A 25526-nucleotide genomic window follows, 5' to 3' on the forward strand; every position below is an offset into this window, starting at 1 on the left:
GTATTTTTGAAAAATCGCTTAAAATTTTGTTTAAGTTTCACGAGAGCACCATGTCTGTCTGATTCATCCTTTTCCTTGAGGGCATAATTTCTTGGTCCTGGGATGGACTTTATAAATTATAAATATTGGTTTAATGAAAGGATTGATTTTTTTTCATTGTTCTATGTGTATGCTAAAGAAGAATTTATGTGGCTGTCTGAGCAGTGTTTCTCATCCTCTTATGCCCTGGAAGCATTTCATTAGTTGGATCGTCAGATCTTAGAGCATTGCTCTTACTACTTCTTTAAAAATTGGAGTGATCTTAGGTCATACTTCTCTTTAATGACTGAACCTAAATACATAATACAGTTAAACTGTCACCACCTCTCTGCACTATTTCCCTGCTGCACTTAAAAAGTATTAACTAGCTTCAGTCTTGGATTGTGTTTCAATCCAAACACATTCTCAGCTGCCTAGAAATTATCTGCCTGGTAATCCAATAAGAACTCAAATGATAAACTAAAAGGCAATCCTTAGATTTTTTTTTTTTAATCTTTTTTTTTTTTAATAAATTTTTATTAATGGTAATGGGATGACATTAATAAATCAGGGTACATATATTCAAAGAAAACATGTCTAGGTTATTTTGTCATCAAATTATGTTGCAAACCCCTCGCCCAAAGTCAGATTGTCCTCCGTCACCCTCTATCTAGTTCTCTGTGCCCCTCCCCCTCCCCCCAACTCTCTCCCTCCCTCCCTCCCATGTCCTCCCTCCCCCCCCACCCTTGGTAACCACCACACTCTTGTCCATGTCTCTTAGTCTCATTTTTATGTTCCACCAATGTGTGGAATCATGTAGTTCTTGTTTTTTTCTGATTTACTTATTTCACTCCTTATAATGTTATCAAGATCCCACCATTTTGCTGTAAATGATCTGATGTCATCGTTTCTTATGGCTGAGTAGTATTCCATAGTGTATATGTGCCACATCTTCTTTATCCAGTCTTCTATTGAAGGGCTTTTTGGTTGTTTCCATGTCTTGGCCACTGTGAACAGTGCTGCAATGAACATGGGGCTACATGTGTCTTCACGTATCAATGTTTCTGAGGTTTTGGGGTATATACCCAGTAGAGGGATTGCTGGGTCATAAGGTAGTTCTATGGCAATCCTTAGATTATTTGTTATTTTTAATTACTTGGCTCTGGATTTTTGTTGTTGTTCATTTGTATAAAAGTCAGCCTCTAGTTGTTCATGTTTCTGTTTTGTTTAAATGTAGGTTTATTTACTATGTAGGTGGACTAATTAAACTATGGACATTGCCAAACTCTGGAAGTGTTGGTTCAAAAATTAGAAATGATTAGGTAATGTGCTGTGGAGAGATACCCATCAGGTTACTCTTTCTCATATTGCTACTCTGGGTTACTTGCTTGCCTATCTTATTGGCATTAGACTTCTTTGCCCACCTCTGTTGGACTTTTAGATCATCTTAGATACATTCCTAAATAATAAGTTGCTATTTTATGTTTTCATTGTACCTACTGACCCCTCATATGACAATAAAATATTGAAGACACCTATTTTGCATATTATTTTCTACATTATTTAGTGTGCTCTGTTTGTATTATTAATCAACAGGACACAAATAGTTGGATTTTTGGCTGCATAAACAGCACTTCTATGTGGTAAGTCTTTTGAATCTAAGGCCTTCCATTAATGTTTCTTAATATAAACACACTCAAGAATATTACACTTTCAGAATAGCTTAATACATTTTAGAGCTCATTTTGGTGCCATGCTAGATTAAAGTATATATTTTAAAGTGAAAAATAAAGGAAATTAACATACCAGTAATTTTGGCAAACATTGAAATAGTTGGTTGCTAGAAAAAACAGGTTTTTTTGTTTCCAAAGGGACTATGGGGATAGAATATATTGGTTTAGCTTTCCTTTCATTAGAATTCTTTCTGATAGCTCTGTTTCATTTTCCTCTGAAACTTATGTATGATTTATAATACTTTAATTAATTTTCGTCCTTTAATTATATTTTTGTATTTATTTCATAGCCAACAAGGGGTTGATTTATCATGGAGAGCTGAACTGCTGCCAACAATTAAGGTAAATTATGGCTTTAGAATTTTAATATGTAGGTGAAATACTTACTTGAGCCTATAGGTATTTCAGAATATGATATTTAATTAATTTATCTAAGGATTAAATAAACAAGATTTGTTTCTCTGCATTTTAGAAATATTTTCCCTAGCAATGAAGAAATTTAGTAGAGAAAAACATGATAGTTTTAAACTTTCTGAGTCAAAACTATTAAGTTAACAATGCTCTAACTAAAATGAAATCTATATGTTACAGCATCATAGCAAGAGCTAGATAAATTTTTAAAAATCAGTTTAAGACCCTTTCATTTATGGTAGGATATATATCTGTTGCAGAAACTGTGGAGTAAGTTGAGGTGAAGCCCAGGTGTTTAATGAGCCACCCCCCAGGTAAATCTGACCAGGTTTTCAGATGGTCACTCACTGACAGATAGTTCTTTAGCTTCAGAGCCTCTGCCTGGACTGGCCACACAGGTGCATCTGAAGAACATGAAGAAAGTTAACTGCAGAGATTTCTTACTGCATACAAATTGTTATAACATATTACTACCCTCATTTCTATATGTACTTTCAAGAAAAAAAGACGGGTTTAAAAATTGTATTTGATGACTTGAATTCTCATTAAATAGACCAGTCTTCCATCTGTTTATTCCTCAAAATACGGACTGTTGAATCTAGCCTTAATTTTGAGAAGAGAATAGATGTTTATCTGGTAAGGTACATTATTAGCCCTATTGTGTCTTCATGTCATTTACTGAATAAATTCTAGGGAATGATGTTCATGTATATTATTAGCTAGCAACTCTACTACTTGAGCTAGATCAGAATCATTTGAGATTAAGTTCCAGCTCTTCCATCGTATTTAGCATCCGTTCATCAACTGTTGAGCCTCTGTCATATACTACCAAAATAAATAGAGAAATAATGCTGTAACATTATTTGAAACAAATAGACAAATAATGGAAAGAAAGACCACATCTAGAGATAATTATGTAAAATATTTAAATTTAGTGCTAAGTGTCATGTTCTACATGAAGGGATATAGTTGAAGGGATAAAGGGGCTATTTTTGGTAGTTCATATTTATATAATTATTAGGAATTTGACGTTCAATGGTATTATTGATCTGAGGATATAAACATAGAACCTTATGAAGTATTGAACATAAAGTTTGAGATTTTTTTTATTACTTGTTAAATAAGAAATAGTGTTTATAATTTATTTTTCTTTTAATATATTTTAAGCTCTATATAACCCAAGAAATAAAATCAGCTTTTTACTTTGATCTTTTTTTTTTTTTTTTTAGTCTCTGACATTAAGACTTCAAGACTATCCATCTTTGTCTCACCTTGTTGTTTATGTACCATCTATTCATGGAAGTAAGGTAACAGAAGGATTAAGTTTGTTATCAGAATGTTTGGGGGATACTCATGCCAAATATTTATTATTTTTTTATGAATTCTTCAACAGAGGGTTTATATAAAACAATAGCCAGTTTGATGATTCACCTAAGGCTGGTAGGATAGTTTACTCTAACTTGAACTAAGCAGAATAAACCCAAGTTACTTTATTCCAAGCAGGAACATCAGTCCTTCATAATCTGTTAATTATTAAGACCCTTTTATGTGCAAGAGTCTATCTATGCCAGGAATTATAGGAGGCACACAAATGAGAAAGAAACAAACCCTTGTCTCAAAACTGCGTACTATTGGGTAGGGGAAGAGAAATGTATGGAAACAGGAGGAAGAATGAGAATAAAAGAGCAACTTAAAAATGTACAATACCAATCAGAATATAGCAAATACGTGAGACGTGTAAAAAGGAGTGAAACCTCGATGGAATCAAGAAAGGCTTTATTGCCTTAGCAGGTAGCTCAGTCAGAGTGTCATCCCCATAGGCCAGGGATGCGGATTCGATCCTCAGTCAGGGCACATACACGAATTAGCCCAGGGGTAATCAACCTTTTGATACCTACCGCCCACTTTTGTATCTCTGTTAGTAGTAAAATTTTCTAACCGCCCACTGGTTCCACAGTAATGGTGATTTATAAAGTAGGGAAGTAACTTTACTTTATAAAATTTATAAAGCAGACAGCAAGTTAAAGCATATAATAATAATTACTTACCAAGTACTTTATGTCAGATTTTCACTAAGTTTAGCAAAATAAATCTTTATAAAAACAACTTACTCTAGTTAAATCTATCTTTTTATTTATACTTTGGTTGCTCCGCTACCGCCCACCATGAAAGCTGGAATGCCTGCTAGTAGGCGGTAGGGACCAGGTTGACTATCACCGAATTAGCCAATGAATTATGAGTAAATGGAACAAATCAATGTTTCTCTCTTTCTATGTCATCTCTCTCTTTCTCTTCTCTCTCTCTCTCTCTTCTCTCTCCCTACTTCCCTCCCTCCCTCCCTTTTTTGTCTAAAAAAGCAATAAATAAAAAAAATTAAGATTTAAAAAATAAAAGAAAGGCTTGATTATGAGATAACTTTTAAATTGCCTTAAAGGATAGTTAGGATTTTTATAGGTAGAATGAACAGTCTAGACTTGTGCTATCCAATATGAGTCACTAGCACACGTGGCTATTTAATTTTAAGTTAATTGAAATGAAATAAAACTAGAAACTCAGTCCCTTGATTGTACTAGCACATTCAAGATGCTAAATATTGATAGTAACATCTTTGCAAAAAGTTATAATGAGTGCATTGTGGAGACAAAGAAATGAGGGGGACCAAGCAAGCACGGGGTAAGTTTGTAAAACAGAATAAACGAACAGTAATTTTAAAAGGATAGTCATAGTAGAATAGTAATGGAAGAAAAAGCCATATTGTGGAGGGCCTTGATTGAAAAACTCAGGACTTAGAGCATTCAGGAGCTGGTAGGGAGCTGAAAGATTTTCCCTCATAGTAGTAATGGGATCAGAGCTATCTTGGAAGATGAATCTGTTAAGGTTTAGTATGGATTAGAAACAGGAAGGGGACACACCTCACAAGGGTTGATGAGAGCTTCTACTAGGGAAGTGGAAGTAGAAATAAAAGGTTGGTAATTTTTGAGAGAAGTGGTGGGGAAGGAAGAAGGTGGAGGTAAAAGACCGTCTATTGCGCTTTCCACGTTGCATCCAACAAAATTACCCTTCAAGATCTAGCCCAAGTGTTCCCAGTTTTCTTTTTCTGGACTACTTCAATAGCTCCGCTTACTCTCATACTACTTTCTTATAACTTCATTGAGGAATTTATTGCACTGAATTATAATTTATTTATGTCTTTGTTGCCATCACCATCCTATAAATTCTTTTAGAGTAAGGACCAGATAGGTTTTATTTTACTTTGCATCTTCAGCCTTTAGGTATTTCCACATAAATGTTCAAATGTTTCTTGAATGAGAACGTTGATTATATTTCTGACCAGAATCATTAGGAAAATTTAAAGGGGAAAGAGCTATGGGTCCTGGATGGTTGGTTCAATGGTAGAGTGTTGTCCTGGTGTGTGGATGTCCCGGGTTCGATTCCTAGTCAAGGCACACAAGAGAGGCGACCATCTGCTTCCCCACGCTTCCCTCTCCCTCTTCTCTCTTTCTCTCTCTCCCCCCCCCTCCCACAGCCATGGCTCATTGGTTTGAATGCATCAGCCCCAGGTGCTGGGGATGGCTCCATGGAGCCTCTCTGCCTCAAGAAGGGAAAATAGCTTGGTTGGGAGCATGACTCCAGATGGGCAGAGCATAGACCCTAAATGGGGTTTCCTGGGTGGATCCTGGTTCTGATGCATGTAGCAGTCTGTCTCTCTATCTCCCCTCCTTTTACTTGGAAAAAGATGAAGAGAAAAAAAAAAGGAAGGGAAAGGGGTATGTAGTTGAGAGAATGTTATCGCAAAGACTAAGTCTCACAACGAGCTTATAATGAATTCATTATTTTGTTTTGCTTAGGTCAAGTGAGAAGTAATTCAACATCTTCAATATTAAAAGGTCTCTTTAAGGGTTTTTCTGTCAGTTAGGTTGGTTTTGAATGAATTTAACATCTGTCCCCAACTTGGCAAGGTTGTCTGTTGTTATCGCAAGAAAAAAATGAGCTTTTGACAAATAGGAAGTATTAGCAGCTCAATAAATGTGTAATATGCTAATGCTCTTTGGCAAGTGACACTGCTGGCTCTGCTGTTGCACACGCCCTCCCACCAGGATATTAACTTAGACCTTTCATAATTGCTGCATGCCTGTTATAGCCTTTCATCACATGGATACATATTTTTAAATAGGCAGTTTAAAATTTTTCAGTCAACTGAAAATAATAGTTTTCAAAATGTAAATGTGGAATTAATCTGCATTTTTTTTGATGACAGAAAGAAAAATAGCTAAATATATTACAGCTTTATATACTGTGGATGTTTCAGGGAGAAACCCCTGATTTCTTTTTTTCTTGCGTAAGGGATTATTCTATAAAAAGCATGACTAAATTTTTAAAGCGATAATAGAAATTGTATTACGATATTTTAGCTTTTTCTGCCTGACTTATTTCACTAGCATGATGTGCGATATAACCTGAAAGCAAAAGAGGGACAAATACACGGTGACAGAAAATGACGTGACTTTGGGTGATGTGCACACAACATAGTCAACAATCCACATGCTATAGAAATGTTTATCTGAAATCTATATACTCTTATTGATGAATGTTGCCCCATTAAATTTAATTTTCTAAATAAAATAAAGCAACAAGTGAGCAAACAAAAAAATTCAGACACAGACAAGGGTGTGGTGGTTAACAGGAAAGGGGGTTGTGGGGTAGTAAAGGGCAAAGGGGGTCAAATACAGGGGCAAAAGTAGGTTAACAGTTATAAGTGAAACATGGTTTATTCTTGTATTACTATTTATTATTATATTGTTTTGCATATGAACAACTGTAAACCTACTTTTGCCCCACCCTATATATAGTGATGAAAGAAGATTTGGCTTTGGTTGGTGGGTACACAATGCAATATATAGATACTGTATCATAGAATTGTACACTTGAAACCTATATAATTGTACTAACCAATGTCACCCCTATAAATTTAATTTAAAATATTTTTAAATTGCATTATTTTAGATACTGTACAAAGTAGTGTCAAGTGCCTTCCTTACCTCGGAATGGCTCACTCAAAAATACTTTTAAAAATAAAATGAATAGCCTCCTGGCCTGTGGTGGCACAGTAGATTAAGCATTGACCTGGAGTGCTGAGGTCAGGATCCCAGGCTTGCCTGGTCAAGGCACATAAGAGAAGCAACTACTGTGATGCTTCCCGCTCCCCACCCCCCACCTCTCTCAATCACTCGCTCAAGTCAATTTTAAAAACCTTTAAAAAATGTATCATGAGGCCCTGGCTGGTTGACTCAGTGGTAGAGCGTCAGCCCAGCATATGGAAGTCCCAGGTTCCATTCCTGGTCAAGGCGCACAGGAGAAGGAACCATCTGCTTTTCTGCCCCTTCCTCTCTCCTTCTCTCTCCCTCTCTTTCTCTGTCTTTCTCTCTCTTCCTCTCCTGCAGCCATGGCTCGATTGTTTTGAGCAATTTGGCCCTGGACGCTGAGGATGGCTCCATGGCCTTGACTCAGATGCTAAAATAGTTCAGTTGCCAAGCAACAGAGCAGTGGCCTCAGATGGGCAGAGCATTGCCTGGTAGAGGGCTTGCCAGGTAGATCTGGTCCGGGTATATGTTGGAGCTTGTCTGTCAGCCTCCCTGCCTCTCATAATAATAATAATAATAATAATAATAATAATAATAATATATGTACATGTATATATCATGAATAACACTGTTTAACAAATGATTTCTCTTTTAATAGCTACTTTTTATTATATAATGAAAATATCTGTGTTCTTTAGCCCCTTTACATGTATTTTTTTTTCAATTTCCTCACGTGCATATTACAACTTAATAGCATTTTTCCTCATCTGTTTTTCACTTTCAAAACCATCAAAAATTCACTCAAAAGGAAACCATAGTAACAATGCGTTAAACACAATCCAAGGTGTAGTTATTAGAAAAGCCTAGGACAGATCCCACTGGCTTCCTGCTTTCTGTAGACAGCAAACTGCTAGCTACAGTTAGGTGTCAGATTAATGTCTTCTTTAGCTCCTGTAGAACAGAGTGGTCGTGAAACCGTTCTTACTGTAGACAGCTGAGAGCAGAATCCCTTATGCCTTTGTAAAATGTTATTAGAAAAGGGATATAATTATAAAAATGGTAATAACACAGATGTCACATTTTAAGTTTAGTTTTTTTAAGATAGCATTTCTTTTCCTCTTTTCATACATATAAATCCTTTTTTTCATTTACTATAATCACTGTTTAGCCTGAAATAATTTCATACAAATAACATTAGCCATCTGCAGATGAATGACAAACAGTAAGTCTCCAAAAGCCTTTTCTAGTCTAATTAGACTGGATATACTTAATAAATGTGGGATTTAGAAAAAGTAACAATCACATTTTTGTTTTGACTGTGCAAGTATTTGCATATATTAGCTAAATCCCTAATTAATTTTGAGTTAACGTTGGCTCTTGATGTTTGGCTCCATTCTTTAATGTCTCTCTTTTAGAAACACCTAAAACTAAAAAACTTTGTATGAATCTGTTATAGCAGTGACCCAGTAATAAATTATTTATTAAATTAAGCTTGTTTATCAAATTTTCTTTGTTTACCATCTCTACTTGAAGAATTCTTGCCATTTAAATATAGAGTGTGACATACAGTACCTTCTTCAAAGTTGAAAACTTTTATTTTCCGTTCAAGCATCAAGATATTTTACTAAAAACTTGTTTTTTCCTAATCAGTGTTCTGTGTTTCAGTTTGTTGTAGATTGTGAATTCTTTAAGAGAGAGACAAGATCCGTACAGCTTCCTGTAACTCATCTTTTTTCCTTTGGTAAGTATTTTGATTTTGGAAATCTTAGGAATTTCTTTTATTTTTGACAGTGCTGATTTATTTTGCAAGGTTGTTGCAATAAAACAGAACCATGTAACAAGTTTTGTTGTGTATTTTAAGTGTAGTTCTTCGAGTAACCATATCAATTGTTTGATTCTTATTTAATACTGAACCAACAGTCGTTTTCTGAGAAGTGGACTTTAGAAGAAATTTCTCCATGATCACATACGTTTGCAGATAGTTGCATCATTATATGTATGTGGTATGTGTATGTTTGTGTGTTCTCTTGTACATTTATACTAAATATTAGCCCTTTTATGGAAGACTTATTATAAGGAATATATTTCTATCTACTCTATGAGGGTTTCAAGATTTCTCTAAATACATTTTTCCTGATTATTTTTAATGTAAAATAAACATAACTACATATTCTTTTAAAATTTATTTTTATTTATTTATTTATTTTATTAATTTTAATGGGGTGACATTGATAAATCAGGGTACATATGTTCAGAGAAAACATCTCTAGGTTATTTTGACATTTGATTATGCTGCATTCCCATCACCCAGAGCCAATTGTCTTCTGTCACCTTCGAACTGATTTTCTTTATGCCCCTCCCCTCCCCCAACCCTCTCAATCTCCTCCCCCACACCCTGTAACCCCACACTCTTGTCCATGTCTCTGAATCTCATTTTTATGTATGGAATCCACCTCTGTATGGAATCATACAGTTCTTAAGTTTTTTCTGATTTACTTATTTCACTCAGTATAATATTATCAAGGTCCATCCATGTTGTTGTAAATGATCCGATGTCATCATTTCTTATGGATGAGTAGTATTCCATAGTATATATGTACCAAAGCTTTTTAATCCACTCGTCCACTGACACACACTTGGGCTATTTCCAGATCTTCGCTATTGTGAACAATGCTGCCATAAACATGGGGGTGCATTTCTTCTTTTCAAACAGTGCTATGATGTTCTTGGGGTATATTCCTAACAGTGGTATAGCTGGGTCAAAAGGCAGTTCGATTTTTAATTTCTTGAGGAATCTCCATACTGCCTTTCACAATGGCTGCACCAGTCTGCATTCCCACCAGCAGTGCAGGAGGGTTCTTTTTTCTCCACATCCTCGCCAGCACTTATTCTGTGTTGTTTTGTTGATGAGCGCCATTCTGACTGGCATGAGGTGATATCTCATTGTGGTTTTAATTTGCATTTCTCTAATGATTAGTGATGTTGAGCATTTTTTCATATGCCTATTGGCCATCTGTATGTCCTCTTTGGAGAAGTGTCTATTCATTTCTTTTGCCCATTTTTTGATTGGATTGTTTGTCTTCCTGGTGTTGAGTTTTACAAGTTCTTTATAAATTTTGGTTATTAACCCCTTATCAGAAGTATTGTCAAATATATTATCCAATTGTGTAGTTTGTCTTTTTATTCTGTTCTTATTGATTTTAGCTGTGCCGAAGCTTTTTAGTTTGAATAGTCCCATTTGTTTATTCTGTCTTTTATTGCACTTGCCCGTGGAGATATATTGGCAAATATATTGCTGTGAGAGATGTTGGAGTCCTTACTACCTATGTTTTCTTCTAAGATACTTATGGTTTCACAGCTTACATTTAAGTCTTTAATTCATTTTGAGTTTATTTTTGTGAATGGTGTAAGTCGGTGGTCTAGTTTCATTTTTTTGCAGGTAGCTGTCCAGTTTTCCCAACACCATTTATTAAAGAGGCTGTCTTTACTGTACCATTGTATGCTCTTACCTCCTTTTTCAAATATCAATTGTCCATAGAGCTGTAGGTTTATTTCTGGGTTCTCTGTTCTGTTCCATTGATCTATATGCCTGTTCTTATGCCAGTACCAGGCTGTTTTGGTACAATGGCCTTGTAGTATAACTTGATATCCGGAAGTGTGATACCTCCCACTTTATTCTTCCTTTTCAAGATTGCTGAGGCTATTCGTGTTCTCTTTAGGTTCCATATAAAGTTTCGGAATATGTGTTCTATATCTTTGAAGTAAGTCATTGGTATTTTAATCGGTATTGCATTGAATTGATAAATTGGTTTGGGTAATATAGACATTTTAATGATATTTATTATTCCTAACCATGAGCATGGTATATGCTTCCACTTGTTTGTATCTTCCCTGATTTCTTTTATCAATGTTTTATAATTTTCCGAGTACAAGTCTTTAATCTCCCTGGTTAAATTTATTCCTAGGTACTTTATTTTTTGGGTTGCAATGGTAAAGGGGATTGCTTCCTTAGTTTCTCTTTCTGACAGTTCATTATTAGTATATAAAAATGCCTCTGATTTCTGATATTAATTTTATATCCTGCCACTTTGCTGAATTCATTTATCGGGTCTAGTAGTTTTTTGACTGAGACTTTAGGGTTTTCTATATACAATATCATATCATCTACAAATAATGATAGTTTTACTTCTTCTTTTCCAATTTGAATGCCTTTTATTTCCTCGGCTGTGGGAGGGGAAGAGAGAGACAGAGAGGAAGGAGAGGGGAAGGGGTGGAGAAGCAGATGGGCACTTCTCCTGTGTGCCCTGGCCGGGAATCGAACCCGGGACTTCTGCACGCCAGGCCGACGCTCTACCACTGAGCCAACCGGCTGGGGCCTTTGCCTGGTTTTGGAATCAGAATTATACTTGCCTCATAAAAGGAGCTTGGAAGTCTTCCTTCCTCTTGAATTTTTTGAAATACCTTGTGAAGGATAGGAGTTAGTTCTTCTTTGAATATTTGGTAGAATTCACTTGTGAAGCCATCAGGCCCAGGATTTTTCTTTTTTGGGGAGTTTTTTGATAACTGTTTCTGTTTCTTTTGTTGTAATCAATCTCTTTAGGTTTTCTGATTCTTCCAGATTAATTTTTGGAAGATTATATGTTTCAAGGAATTTGTCCATTTCATCTAGGTTGTCTAGTTTTTTGGCATACAGTTCTTCATAGTATTTTCTGACAATATTTTGTATTTCTGTTGTGTCAGTCGTTATTTCTCCACTCTCATTTCTAATTTTATTTATTTGAGTCCTCTCTCTTTTTTTCTTGGTGAGTCTAGTTAAAGGTTCATTGATCTTGTTTACCTTTTCAAAGAACCAAGTCCTGGTTTCATTGATCCTCTGTATTGTTTCTTTAGCCTCTATGTCATTTATTTTCACTCTGATCTTTATTATTTCCTTCCTTCTACTAGCTCTGGGCTTTACTTGCTGTTCTTTTTCTAGTTCTTTTAGATGCAGGGTCAAGTTGTTTATTTGAGCTTTTTCTAGCTTCTTGAGGTATGCCTGTATTGCTATGAACTTCCCTCTCAGGACTGCTTTTGCTGTGTCCCATAAATTTTGAGTTGATGTATACTCGTTATCGTTTGTTTCTAGGAATTTTTTATTTCTTCTTTAATCTCATTGTTAACCCATACTTTATTTAATAATATGCTATTTAGTTTCCAAGTGTTTGAGTATTTTTCAGTTTTTCTGTTGTGGTTGATTTTTAGTTTCATGCCATTGTGATCAGAGAAAGTGCTCGATATGATTTCAATCTTCTTAAATTTGTTGAGGCTGCTTTGTACCCTAACATGTGGTCTATCCTAGAGAATGTACCATGAGAACTTGAAAAGAATGTATATTCTGCTGCTTTAGGGTGAAAGGTTATGAAGATATCTATAAATTGAGTTGATCTAGTATGTCCTTTAAGTCTGCTGTTTCTTTGTTAATTTTCTTTCTTGAGGATCTATCTAGTGATGTTAGTGGGGTATTGAAATCCCCTACTATTATAGTATTGCTGTTGATCTCACCCTTTAAACCCATCAAAGTCTGCTTTATATATTTAGGTGCTCCTATATTAGGTGCGTAGATATTTATAACGGTTATATCTTCCTGTTGGATTGCTCCCTTTATCATTATGTAGTGACCTTCTTTATCTTTTAGTATTGTCTTTGTTTTAAAGTCCATTTTGTCTGATATAAGTATTGCTACCCCAGCTTTTTTTTCATTTCCATTTGCTTGAAATATTTTTTTCCATCCTTTTATCTTCAGTCTATGTGCATCTTTTGTTTTAAGGTGTGTCTCTTGTAGACAGCATATGTATGGGTCCTGTTTTCTTATCCATGCAGCTACTATATGTCTTTTGATCGGATTATTTAATCCATTTACATTTAAGGTTATTATTGATATGTAATTGTTTATTGCCATTTTATTCTTTAAAACTGTATTCCTCTTTTGCTTTATTCTTTTTATCCTTTGATCTGTTTACAACAGGCCCCTTAGCATTTCTTGCAGCTTTGGTTTGGTTGTAGTGAATTCCTTGAGGTTTTTTTTGTCTGGAAAGCTTTTTATTTCTCCTTCAATTTTAAATGGTAGCCTTGCTGGATAAAGTCTTGGTTGTAGGCTCTTGTTCTGCATTACTTTGAATATTTCTTGCCATTCCCTTCTGGCCTCAAGTGTTTCTGTTGAGAAGTCGGAAGTCATCCTTATGGGCGCTCCTTTGTAGGTGATAGTGTTTTTTTCTCTAGCAGCTTTTAATATTTTCTCTTTATCACTTAGCTTTGGTATTTTAATTATGATGTGTCTGTGTAAATTTCTTTGGGTTTCTCTTTAATGGAGTTCTCTGTGCTTCTTGAACTTGTGAGATGTTTTCCTGCCTTAATTGAGGGAAGTTTTCAGCTATGACATGTTTAAACAAAGTCTCTATGCCTTGTTCTTTCTCTTCTTCAGGAACCCCTATGATGTGGATGTTATTTCTCTTCGTGTTGTCACAGAGCTCTCTAAGAGTTTCCTCAGACTTTTTGAGTCTCTTTTCTTTTTTCTGCTCTGCTTCCGTGCCTTTATTTATCTTGTTCTCTAACTCGCTGATTCGATTCTCAGCTTTATCCATCCTGCTTTTAAGTCCTTCCATTGTGTTCTTCATTTCTGATATTGTATTTGTCATTTCTGACTGATCCTTTTTTATTATTTCAATGTCCTTTTTTATATTTGCTATCTCTTTATGTAGGTGTTCGTAATGACCATCTATTATTGTTCTAATATCTTTGTGCATCCTAACAATCGTTATTTTAAACTCTACATCTGGTAATTTGGTTATATCTGACTAATTCAGGTTCTTTTCTGGGGATTTCTCTTGATTCATTTGTGTTGCATTTCTCTGCTTTCTCATTCTGTCTGTGTAAAAGCAGGTTTTGGCCACTGGAGTCCCTCAAATTTTATTATGAAATAATTTTAGATTTACAGAAAGAGTACAGAGATCCTGTATATCCATCACTCATCTTTCTGTAATGTTGGCCACTTAAACAATACACTTGTCAAAACTAAGAAATTAGCATTAGTATAATACTTTAACTAAACTACAGGCTTGATTTGGTTTTTATTGGTTTTTCTACCTATGTCCTCCAGGTTCCCACATTGCTTTTAGTTGTCGTCTCTTTAGTCTCCTTTGTTCTTTTGTAGTTCCTCAGACTTTCCTTGTCTTTCATAATTTTGAGACCTTTGAAGAGTACCAGTCTATTATTTTGTAGAATGTTCGTCAATTTGGATTTGTCTAATGCTTTCTCATTGATTGAGTTTATGCATTTTTGGCAAGAATACAATGGAAGTGATAGGTAGTTCTCAATGTTTTATATCAGAGGACACATGATATCACTCACTGTGTTTAATTATTGTTGATATTAACCTCAGTCACTTGGTTAAGGTGGTGTCTGCCAGATTTTTCCACTGTAAAGTTACTATAGTTAATAAATATCTTGAGGGAGAAACTTTGACCGTAAGTATCCTTTTTTTTCTTTTAAATAAGCCCCTATCTTAGCATCCATTGGTTCATCTAAGTTGAAGCAGTTATTACTGATATTCTATATTTACTGGAATTCTTCCTAAGGGAAAGTTGTCCCTTCCTCCTGATTTATTTATTTATTCAATTTTTATTTATGTCTGTAATTGACTCATGCATATTTATTTTATTCATTGGGTTATAATCCAGTACTATCATTAAATTTTTTTGCTTAAGTTTTTCTGGGTCTGGACATTAAAATCTCCTTTTTGTTTGGCTCTTGTGCCCTTTTACGCTATTCATGAAAACTGTCTATATTATTTGATAGAAAAAACTTCCTTTAAGATTTTTATCCCTTTCCCACCCTGTTTTTGGTAGAAAAATACTCAAAACAATACAGAAGTAACAGCTGTGCCACCGAGCTCATTAAAGATAGCAAGCTCATAAAATAAGATCTACCAAGAAAGCATACCGTTTTGAAATTGAAAATATGTATTTTTTTTAAAAACATACATGTGATTCAAAGGCATTATAAATGTTTTGTTTTATCCAGATTTTAGTTTTATCCAGATTTAGTGAAGGAGGATTAGATTTTTAGGATTTCATTCCTTTATGTCAGAAACTGAACCTGTAAACTCTTTTTTAATATTAAAAGTCTGTTGACATTATTTTAACATAGTTTAAGCAATTGGTACTTTTTTTATCCTTTGGTATTCTAAGCAATACAATACTTTTAATTTAACAGGTTTATCTTCGAGGAAAGTGATATTAAATACAAGCGGCCTATTCTATAATATAGAGCTTCTAAACTTTGCACAGGTAATTATCCTGACTATAACAAGGATTTGATTTTACATAACTATTTAGTTAAACAAACAAATAAACTTTTGTTTTTGTTTTTGTGGTCAAATTTTATTAGATATACCAAGCTTTTAAAATCAACGTAGTAAGCAAGTGCTCAGCAGTCAAAGGTAAGTGTATTTTCTGAAATAATATAATGGTATTGTCATTTGAAGAATCAGTAGGTTTTCACTTGAATTTTCTATAATATTTATACTTTTATATATTTTATGTGAAGTAAAGTTTAATATAACAGAAAAGTTGTTTATATTTCTAATAGATTTAACACAGACTCTTTCTTAATATTAAGCATCTTTATCTGTTTTAATTTAAATATCTACATTTAAAAATACTGTGTATCTCACTAATACTATTATAGTATTAGATTTAGGTCTTTAATATTTTCCAGTTTCTTAATACTTACCATATGCTCTAATATCCTTTGTAAGTATTATTAAACATTATTACTTAATAATTCTCCATAATTTCTTATATTATATAACTCTTACTAAGTTTTATGCTATGGGTAATTGTGTAACTAGTTAGATATAGTACCTTATGTAACATTTAGTATGACATAAGGTTAGTAATACATATTTTCCTTTATGTTTTAATAGAGGAAATAACTAGCATCTATAAACTTCATATTCCCTGGTCTTATGAAGATTCACTAACCATTGCACAGTAAGTATATGAAAGAATTTACTGTAAACATTTGTCTATTAATAATACACATTCTCCTTTGCTTAAATCACAGTAAAATCATTAAAGTACCTCTTAGTAAAATATAGGTATCTTATATAGCATTATGCCCATACGATATTATAATATAGAGTATTCTTATTTAAATGATACAGAATTTAAACCTTAATTGCTGAAACATGAACCCTTTCCCACCTTCTTCCCCAGCTCTTATGTCCTAGAAGAAGGATTCAGACAACTGATATGACTGTCCATCCATTATAATGTGTCTGACATCTAGCTTCCTCTACATTATAGTGTTGTGTTGTGCTGATGTTTAACTTAGCCATTTATTAGTATTTTGTATTTGAGAATTGATATTTAAACTATTTTTCAGGGTTCCGTCTTCAACAGAAATTTCTCTGAAACTCCATATTGCTCAACCAGATAATGACAGCCATATACCATTATTAAAAATGTACACATCATCAGACTGTCAGTATGAGGTAAGCTGTATGTGCTTAATTTTTAAGATTTAGCTATAGATTAAACTGGAAATATATTTTTATGTTAGCTTCAGATATATGGTGATGTGAAAGGCGGTAAATATTAGAAATAGACATTTATATAAGAAAAGAAATAGACTGTAGTACTCCAGCCCGCTGGGAACTACCAGTGTCGCGTGGAAGAAACCTACTCAAGATACAAACTGATGTCAAGAGGAAGAGGGAGAGGACTGCCAAGGGAGGCAAAGAAGACCTCCTGAATCTCCTTCTCCCTCAGCTTTTATTGATCAGAAGCAGAACAGAGGTAACAGGATTACAAGGGAAGGAGGCCAGGTGATAAGGGGAAAGAATGACTAAGGGCCATTTTGCTGACATTGACAAAGGGCTAATTTGGGTCAGTACATTGAACCTCTAGGCTTATTTTCTAAAGCCTGTTCACATGGATTCCTTTGTGTCTGCACAAGGGTCACTCATTCACACAGTTTCTTGGTGTTTGCATCCAAGAGACATTCACTCAAGTCTTTTAACTAAAGTTCCCCAATCCAAGTCATAGAGGGTTCAAGGTTAGATGGGTGATTCCTTACAATAGACATTTATATTACTTTAAATATTCTTATTTTACCTACTAACACCACTTCAGTATTTTCTTAGCTGGACCACTGAAAATTTATGTCTTAATAAGTAATAGAAATTAAAATTTAAAAAAGTTGACACTGTAGTTTAACCTTTTCATTTTGAAAACCAAAAGTCCAGAATTCTTTTCTAAATTAGAGAACATCATGAGATCAGCTCTGGGGCTTAAATTTAGTAATCACCATGATGTATGTTGGTTTCTAGTGCTACTGGATAAGCTTTATTTCTTTTTCTCTAATTACGTTAGGCTCTATTAGTCTTTCATATATGCAGTTTAGCGCCCATTGTGTTAACAACCACATAGATTTCTTTGTGCTAAGGGAAAGGAAATAGAACTCAAGAGTAGCAGTTTAACTTATGTTAAATCAACTAAGAGTCCCTCCCTATATTAGAACATACCAGGTTCTAAGGATTCCAGATTTAAGTAGTAAGTGGTTGAAGTACACATATGTGGTGACATCATAGGTTTCTGGTTTCTGGTTTATGTAAAATATCTTGTTTCTACTCAGTTGCTTTAAACCAAGCTTAAATATTCAGATTCTTTATTAGAACTAACTTCCTTAGGGTAAACTAGAAGCAAATGAATTATAATTTACTAAACCAACTTTCAGTTGGACCAATATTATGAGTTACTGTAGATTTCATGGAATTTTTTTTAACACTTTGATATCTTGCTTTTTCACATTGAAGGATTTTACAGGGCTATCATGGTTTTTAACTTGTACCTTCATATTTTATAGAAATTATAAGAATTATGTTAATAATTTGGCTCCAAATAGTGCACACTCTCAAAATGTTTATGTTTTTATAAATACTTCATATTTTCAAAGTCTTTCTTTACTAAATATAGTCATTTTATAACCTCCCTGTGAAAGATTTATTTCCTTTCACAGGTTTTTTACTATCAAAAAGGTGTATTTATGCTAGACATAATTAATGATGAATATCTGTTTAAAATATTGCTTTGGCTTAAATTTCACTAAATGTGCTGTTTGTTCCTGTTTTTATATCATGTGAAATGCATTTTTATAAAATTTACTCAGAAGTAGTTTAGCTTAACTCTATTTAGTGCTATAAAATTGTAGATTTGAGTCTTTAAAGTACTAATTATATAATAGGTTGTTTAATTTGTGTTTAATTTTTCAGCAAACATGTATAGCTTTTGAATTCAGTCATTTAATAAGTTCCTTTAGTTTGTATGATCTGGTAATATGATATTTTGGTTAATGAAATGTTAAATAAGTTTGTAAATGATTATTATGTATACACCATAGCATTCATTCGTCAGAGAATTAGAATACGAGAAAATATACTGAACAGTAAAATTACGCTTGATACAAATACAAATTAAGTGTTGCTAGTTCAGAGGATTCTTTTGAGATCTTGAGTGCTTTTAGGTTTATTACTATACAGAAGTTAATGATTAATTTAATAAAATGTTTGATTTAATACAATGTGAACTAGAGCAGCTTTACGGAAAATAACCTTTTCTTAATGATTGTTTTAAACTAGGTGACAATTAAGACTTCCTTTCCAGAAATACTTGGACAGGTAAGAGAGACTCCTGTTTGATTATTTATTGCCTTGTGAATAGATACCGTAAGGCAGGTGTGTTGCAAACTCTTTCTGTAAAGGGCCAGATAATAAATATTTTACCAGACCCCATGCGGCCTCTTACTGATGCGAGCACTACTACAGCTGCATCTGTCTTCCTCTTTCTCCATTTTTTTCTTTCTTCCACTTTAATAAAATCTAAAAGAAAAACCAAAAAACATTCTTGGCCCTGGCTAGATTGCTCAGGCAGTTAGGTCGTCATCCCAGCATGCCAAGGTAGCAGGTTCAATCCCCAGTCAGGGCACATACAAGAATCAACCAATAAATGCATAAATAAGTGGAACAACAAATTGATATTTCTCTCTCTCTCAAATTACTAAATAAATTAAAAATAAATAAATAAATAATAACCATTTTTGGCACATAGGCCATACTCGGCCACCCTGGCTTTAAGGAGATGCTTCCATGTTTGATACTTCCTAGAAATGAGAGCTAATTCCTGATTCTCAAATTAATATTCTTGGCTAAATGGACGTCATAGTAAGATTTCATGTTGTTCATACACTATAATTCATAGTCTAGTAAAATCTGTAAACTCTGCCATATAAATGAACATTTTCAAAGAAATTTTAATTTTGTGCACGCTCAGTTTGTAAAAGGTAAAAAATTATATTAAACTAGTTTAAAAATAGTTTAAAGTATTTGGAGAGTATTTTTCTATAATTCATAGGTAAGTAGTGTTATAAAAATAACTTACCAAGTAGTATAATTGCTCTGTTATTGTTTAACATCACTATAATGTGCAGAATTGCACCAGCAGGACATAGATAATATTGAATAGTCAGAGTAACTGTATAGTTTTAAAATTCTCTAAAGTTTTTATTGTATCTTTTATTACTTTCACTTTTATTTTTTGTGTTTTGCAATCTTGGCATAGCAAAATATTTTTAAGTAATTTAATTCTATAATTATAATAAAACAAATTAAAATTAAACTAGAAACTTTTTATATGCATTATCTCATTTGATCCTCACAACAACTTAATGTGAACTAGATTGTATTATTAAATCTGTGAATATTAGAAAATTATACATTAAAGTGTAAAAATTTTGTGCTACGTGAGAAAGAGAAGATTCAAAAAGTACAGATTGGAAAATAGCATCATAGAGAGTTATAATAAGTAAAATGTTAAGGGATCAATTACTAAGAAAAATTATTTCTTGGAATATAGGGGAAGAATTCATGCTATCATATTCTTAGTATGTCCTCATGGTATGAGCTGAGGATATACCATTCTCTTATATCATTCTGGTGCCTCATAATTGAAGTTAGTGACAAGAAAAGTCTAGTTAGCTTGCTGCTCTGTAGTCAAGCATAATTACATGTGCATCAAAAAAGGACAGACTAATATACTTGTTAAGATATAGAAATTTTTCAAGAAAATGAGAGGATGTAGGTGTTACAGGATCAGAGATCCTGTACTTTAAAAGTACAGGGTACTTTAAAAACATCAAAGAATTTGTGGTAGTTGAATTAAGCCCTCAAATTATTGAAAAGACATAAAATGCTTTTCCTTCATGTGTGTTTACAAATTGAGCTTGAGAACAGTACAGAAAAAATTGAAGCTGTATGATACATCTTATTTGTCTTTTAAAAATAGCATATATTTTCATTGCTGTCAATTCATTTCAAGAAGACTATGAAGAGGAATAAGAATAAATTAATGGGAGAATCCTTAGTATTTCATTAGAAGATTTTCCATAAAATTAATTATTTTTTCAGAAAAAGAAAAATATATTGAAAGTTTCTTGCTCAAGAAAATTACAGAAACTATGTAGGAATAAAGTCTTGTGTTGCCAAATCTTAGATTTCAAAAGAAATTTGGATTTTTAGATAAACTTTTAAGTTTTCAATGTTGGCATCTAATTAAAAAGTGTAAAGAAATACTGTGCCAAATATGAGTCCAAATGAAGCATGTCTACAATTTGAATTTGATCCATGGGGGCTGGTTTATTATTGTTGATTTAGTTATCTTACACCAACTATGTATGTGGCCTAATATAATCCTTAACACTCATAACAATGACAATCATTAAAAAGAAATTTTATGTTCAGAATACTCTGTGTGGGACCTCTTACAAGATTTCTAAAGATGGCCTGGCAAGTTGGCTCAGCATTAGAGTATTAGTCCTGCATGTGGAAGTTTTGGGTTCGATTCCCGGTCAGGGCACACAGGAGAAATGACCATCTGCTTCTCCACCCCTTCCCTCCTCTCTGTTTCTTCCTCTCTCTCTCTCTCTCTCTCTCTCTCTCTCTCTCTCTTCCCCTCCTGCAACCATGGCTTGACTGGTTTGCGCAAGTTGGTTCCTGGTGCTAAGGATGGCTCAATGGCCTAGCCTCAGACACTAAAATAGCTCAGTTGCTGAGCAACAGAGCAACAGCCAGACAGACAGAACATTGCCTGGTTAGGGGGATTGTCAGTTGGATCTGGGTCAGGGTACATGCAGGAGTCTGTCTCTGCCTCCCTGCCTCTCACTTAATAAAAGAAAAGAAAAGATTTCTAAAGACAATGAAGGCATTAAAGGTTAATAATAACAGCTCATTCACGGGTTCATCCGGCTTGAGCATGGGATCACTGGCTTGAGCACGGGATCATAGACATGACCCCATGGTCTCTGGCTTGAGTCCAAAGGTTGCAGGCTTGAAGCCCAAGGTCACTGCCTTATGCCCAAGGTTCCTGGCTTGAGCAAGGGATCACTCACTCTGCTGGAGCCCCCAGGTCCAGGCACATATGAGAAAGCAATCAATGAACAATTAAGGTGCCTCAACAAAGAAATGATGCTTCTCATTTCTCTCCCTTCCTGTCCCTATATGTCCCTCTCTCTGTCTCTCTATCTCTCTATCTCTGTCACAATAAATAATAATAACAGTAATAATAATAACAATAGCTTATTTCCTGACCTGTGGTAGTACAATGGATAGAGCACTGACCTGAAGCACCAAGGTCACTGCCTTGAGCCCAGGGTCACCAGTTTGAGTTCAAAGGTCTCTGCCCTGAGCTTGAGGTCACCTGCTTGATCCCAGGGTCACCAGCTTGGGCTGGAGGTTGCCAGCTCGATTCCAAGGTCACCGGTTCAATCCTTGGTCAAGGCTAGTATGAGAATCAGTCAATGGATGCACAGCTAAAGTGGAGCAATGCGTTGATGCTTACCTGTCTTTCTCTCTCTCTCTCTCTCTCTCACTCTAAAAAATCATAACAGCTCATATTTTTTAATCACCTACCTGTACCAGTTATTATTCCAAATATTTTGCATATATGAATGCCTTTAAACCTGAGACTCTTTGTGAGGTAAGTGCTATTTGTTTCCATAAATAGAGAGAAAGAGGGGTAAAGTAACTTCCCAAGGACACAGAACTAGAGAGGCAAGGCTGGAATCTAAACCCAGGAGTCTGACTCTGAACCTGCTATGCTGCTTAACTTTCCTTCTGTTCTCTCTATACTCTTACAACTAAGTGTGCTCTGTGTTTCTTAGCATGCAGTTAGCAGGCAGTGTGTACCATTTACTAACAGGTAGAAAAGTGACCTTTACTCAGTTCTTCTCTCCCTTCCCTGAAGGTTTAAACTATAAATCATGAATAGGGACTATGAGTTTTTTGAGCCTTTCTAATCTCTTAAGCTGGGAATCCACGGAGGAACTTCAAGAAAACCTTGAACCTCTTGAAATTTTACATAGAATTTTGTGTAAGCATGCATTTTCATAATTTTTATCAGATTGCCAGGGAAGTCTATATGTTTTCTAAACAGTTTTGTGGAATAGACAACATGATTTAAAGTAAATTTCTTTTTAAAACTATCATTAAAATAACACTTTTTGTATTACCGTATTTCCCCATATATAAGACGCACTATTTCCGAAAAATTTGGGGTCTAATAACTGGGTGCGTCTTATACAGTGGTTGTGGCATGTCAAATGCCATAGATGGAACTGAGGATGAGGCAATATATGAGGACAGTGATTCGTCATCAGACACAGATGAGGACAAGCTAATGGATGGTAGTTTTGACAATGATGAGGCGTTGTATGAATTTTATGATGAATAAAACTTGAGTTCAATAACTTTATGTAATAGATTTTTTTTTTCAAATTTCAGGCCCCAAAATTAAGGTGCATCTTATGAGGAAATACGGTAGATGCAGAGGTGGATTAAGGTCGGTTGAGGCCCCTTACGTTAGAAAAAAGTGTAAAGTTGGGGTTTTGCAGGGCCTTTCAGAAGTCAGGGCCCAGGGCATGAGCCCAGGTGCGCCCTCGGTTAAATCCTCCTCTGGGTATTTTTTTTTTTTTTTTACAGAGATTAGCTGATAAACTGATTTGAGGCACTATAACAATGATTGTGAATTTAGGCTCTGAGTTAAATCCAATCCCACAAGATTTCCAAAGACAATAACAGACATTTAAGTTTAATAATAGCAGATAATATTTTCTGGTAGCTTGTTACATTCGAGTCAGTATTCTGAATGGTTTACACAAACGAGCATGTTTAGTCCTTAAAACCGCCTATAAGGTAAGTACTATTATTGTCCCCATTTTACTGATGAAGACATGGAGAGGTAACAAATAAGTAACTTGCTTGTGTATCATGTTTTGAATTGCGCGCGTTACTCGGGCTCCCTGTGCCTGCATGTTTTCATCTTTGAAATGGGTAAGAACTACCTCAAAGGCTTTGGGGGAGGAGAGTGTGAGATAATGCATATAAGATGCTTAATATCATGCCTGGACCATATTAAATGTTCAATAAACATGCCTTGTAAAAAAGTTGCAGATAATGTGCTATAAATTATTAACATTTATTTTAGAGTTTTGATACCCATTACTGGAAGTACCTTTGTGGCCATGTCATGAAAGATACAAAGTGAAGAGCAATACTCTTATTTCATGTGGAAATACATTTATTTTATTAATATGAATATTCAGAAGTTGTCCATTGATTTGCCTGTTTTCTAGGTAGTTAGATTTCACGGTGGAGCTCTTCCTGCTTATGTTGTATCTGGCATCCTTCTTGCTTATGGAGGACAGTTATACTCTCTTTTCTCAGCAGGTAAGAATGTTATTCCTTCTTTCCCTCCCTCCCTCCCTCCCTCCTTCAAGAATTCATTATTACCTTTTTATCTTTCATCTGGCTAAGGAAAACACATCAGTTTCTTTTTCACTTTTATTTTTCTTTTTTCTATTGATTTGAGTGAGAGAAAGAAAGGAAGAGGGTGGAGAGAGAGAGAAGCAAGCATCAACTCGTTGTTTCACTTAGTTCCATTTAATTGTGCACCCATTATTATTGCTTCTCGTATGTGCCCTCATGGGATCAAATCCGTAACCTCAGCATGCCAGGTCAACACCCCATCTACTGAGCAACCTGGCCAGGGCCAATTTCTTGATGATTTACAACTCATCTCTCTCAAGTTTACACGGATTTGAGATCATCTAAGTTTTAAGAGATCTCCAAGAAAATTTCTTACTTGTTTTCTCCATTTTATGCCCTTGTGCCTGAATGTGGAGGTTTATTGACAGGAATCAATACCTAACATAGTGCCAGTGGTCGTCAACCTGGCCCCTACCGCCCACTAGTGGACATTCCAGCTTTCATGGTAGGTGGTAGCGGAGCAACCAAAGTATAAGTAAAACGATAGATTTAACTATAGTAAGTTGTTTTATAAAGATTTATTCTGCCAAACTTAGCAAAAATATGACATAAAGTACTTGTTAAGTAATTATTGTTATATGCTTTAACTTGCTGTAACTCTGCTTTATAAATTTTATAAAGTAAAGTTACTTCCTTACTTTATAAATCACTATTACTGTGGAACTGGTGAGCAGTTAGAAAATTTTACTACTAACAGAGATACAAAAGTGGGCTGTAGGTATAAAAAGGTTGACTACCCCTGATAGTGCCAAGCACATAGTAGGCATTCAGTGTAATTTTGAGGTTGTATCAACTGTATTAATTAGGCTTTGGCATACTGAATGAAATAATTGAGAGTTTAATGAAGGGACTATTTCAAAGATATGTGTAGGGTAACAAGAAATGATAAAGTGCCAGATTAGCAGCAGAGCCATCTGATACCGTATGTAGGCACCAGGGCAAAGGAGAGAGCACACCTAGAGAGCTGTGGGAGGACAGCATTACCGAGCACACCTAGAGAGCTGTGGGAGGCCAGCATCACCGCAGCTGCAGCCGTGGGCACGGGAACTGAAGCCACTGTGAGCCTGGGTCTCAGCGGGGAAAAGGGCAGGGAAATAAATACACTAACCTTATTTCCATCCATTCTCCTATCAGCAGTGATTCTCATTCACTGAACCTAACCAGAAGCCAGTCCATAAAAGTCCGCCTCCCCGAATTCAGAGCAGAGTGAAGAACGGATCTGGAGAGGCACATACAGAATATATAGTACATTGGACAAGCCCTCCGTAGAGAACAGTTCGAATAGTTCCCAGGAGGCTCAGCTTTGTAAGACCCTTACAACTTGTTGTGTTGGGACAGTAATCAAGGGAGGCAAGAGATAGGAAAAGA

General features: G+C 34.9%; 1 protein-coding gene across 2 annotated transcripts in view; it reads left to right on the forward strand.

Annotated features, from left to right (window-relative positions):
* PGAP1 (post-GPI attachment to proteins inositol deacylase 1) overlaps positions 1-25526 on the forward strand; it is a 94268-nt gene that overhangs the window by 43886 nt on the left and 24856 nt on the right. For both annotated transcript variants that reach the window (XM_066233372.1, XM_066233373.1), the window contains 10 exons: positions 1615-1661; positions 2042-2093; positions 3392-3469; positions 8909-8984; positions 15494-15567; positions 15668-15719; positions 16206-16272; positions 16667-16775; positions 18921-18959; positions 23966-24059. In XM_066233372.1, the coding sequence (XP_066089469.1) occupies positions 1615-1661; positions 2042-2093; positions 3392-3469; positions 8909-8984; positions 15494-15567; positions 15668-15719; positions 16206-16272; positions 16667-16775; positions 18921-18959; positions 23966-24059 (688 nt within the window). The remainder of the gene's footprint in view (positions 1-1614; positions 1662-2041; positions 2094-3391; positions 3470-8908; positions 8985-15493; positions 15568-15667; positions 15720-16205; positions 16273-16666; positions 16776-18920; positions 18960-23965; positions 24060-25526) is intronic.

This window comes from Saccopteryx bilineata, chromosome 5 (assembly GCF_036850765.1).
Source record: "Saccopteryx bilineata isolate mSacBil1 chromosome 5, mSacBil1_pri_phased_curated, whole genome shotgun sequence".
NCBI classification, from domain to species: Eukaryota; Metazoa; Chordata; class Mammalia; order Chiroptera; family Emballonuridae; genus Saccopteryx; species Saccopteryx bilineata.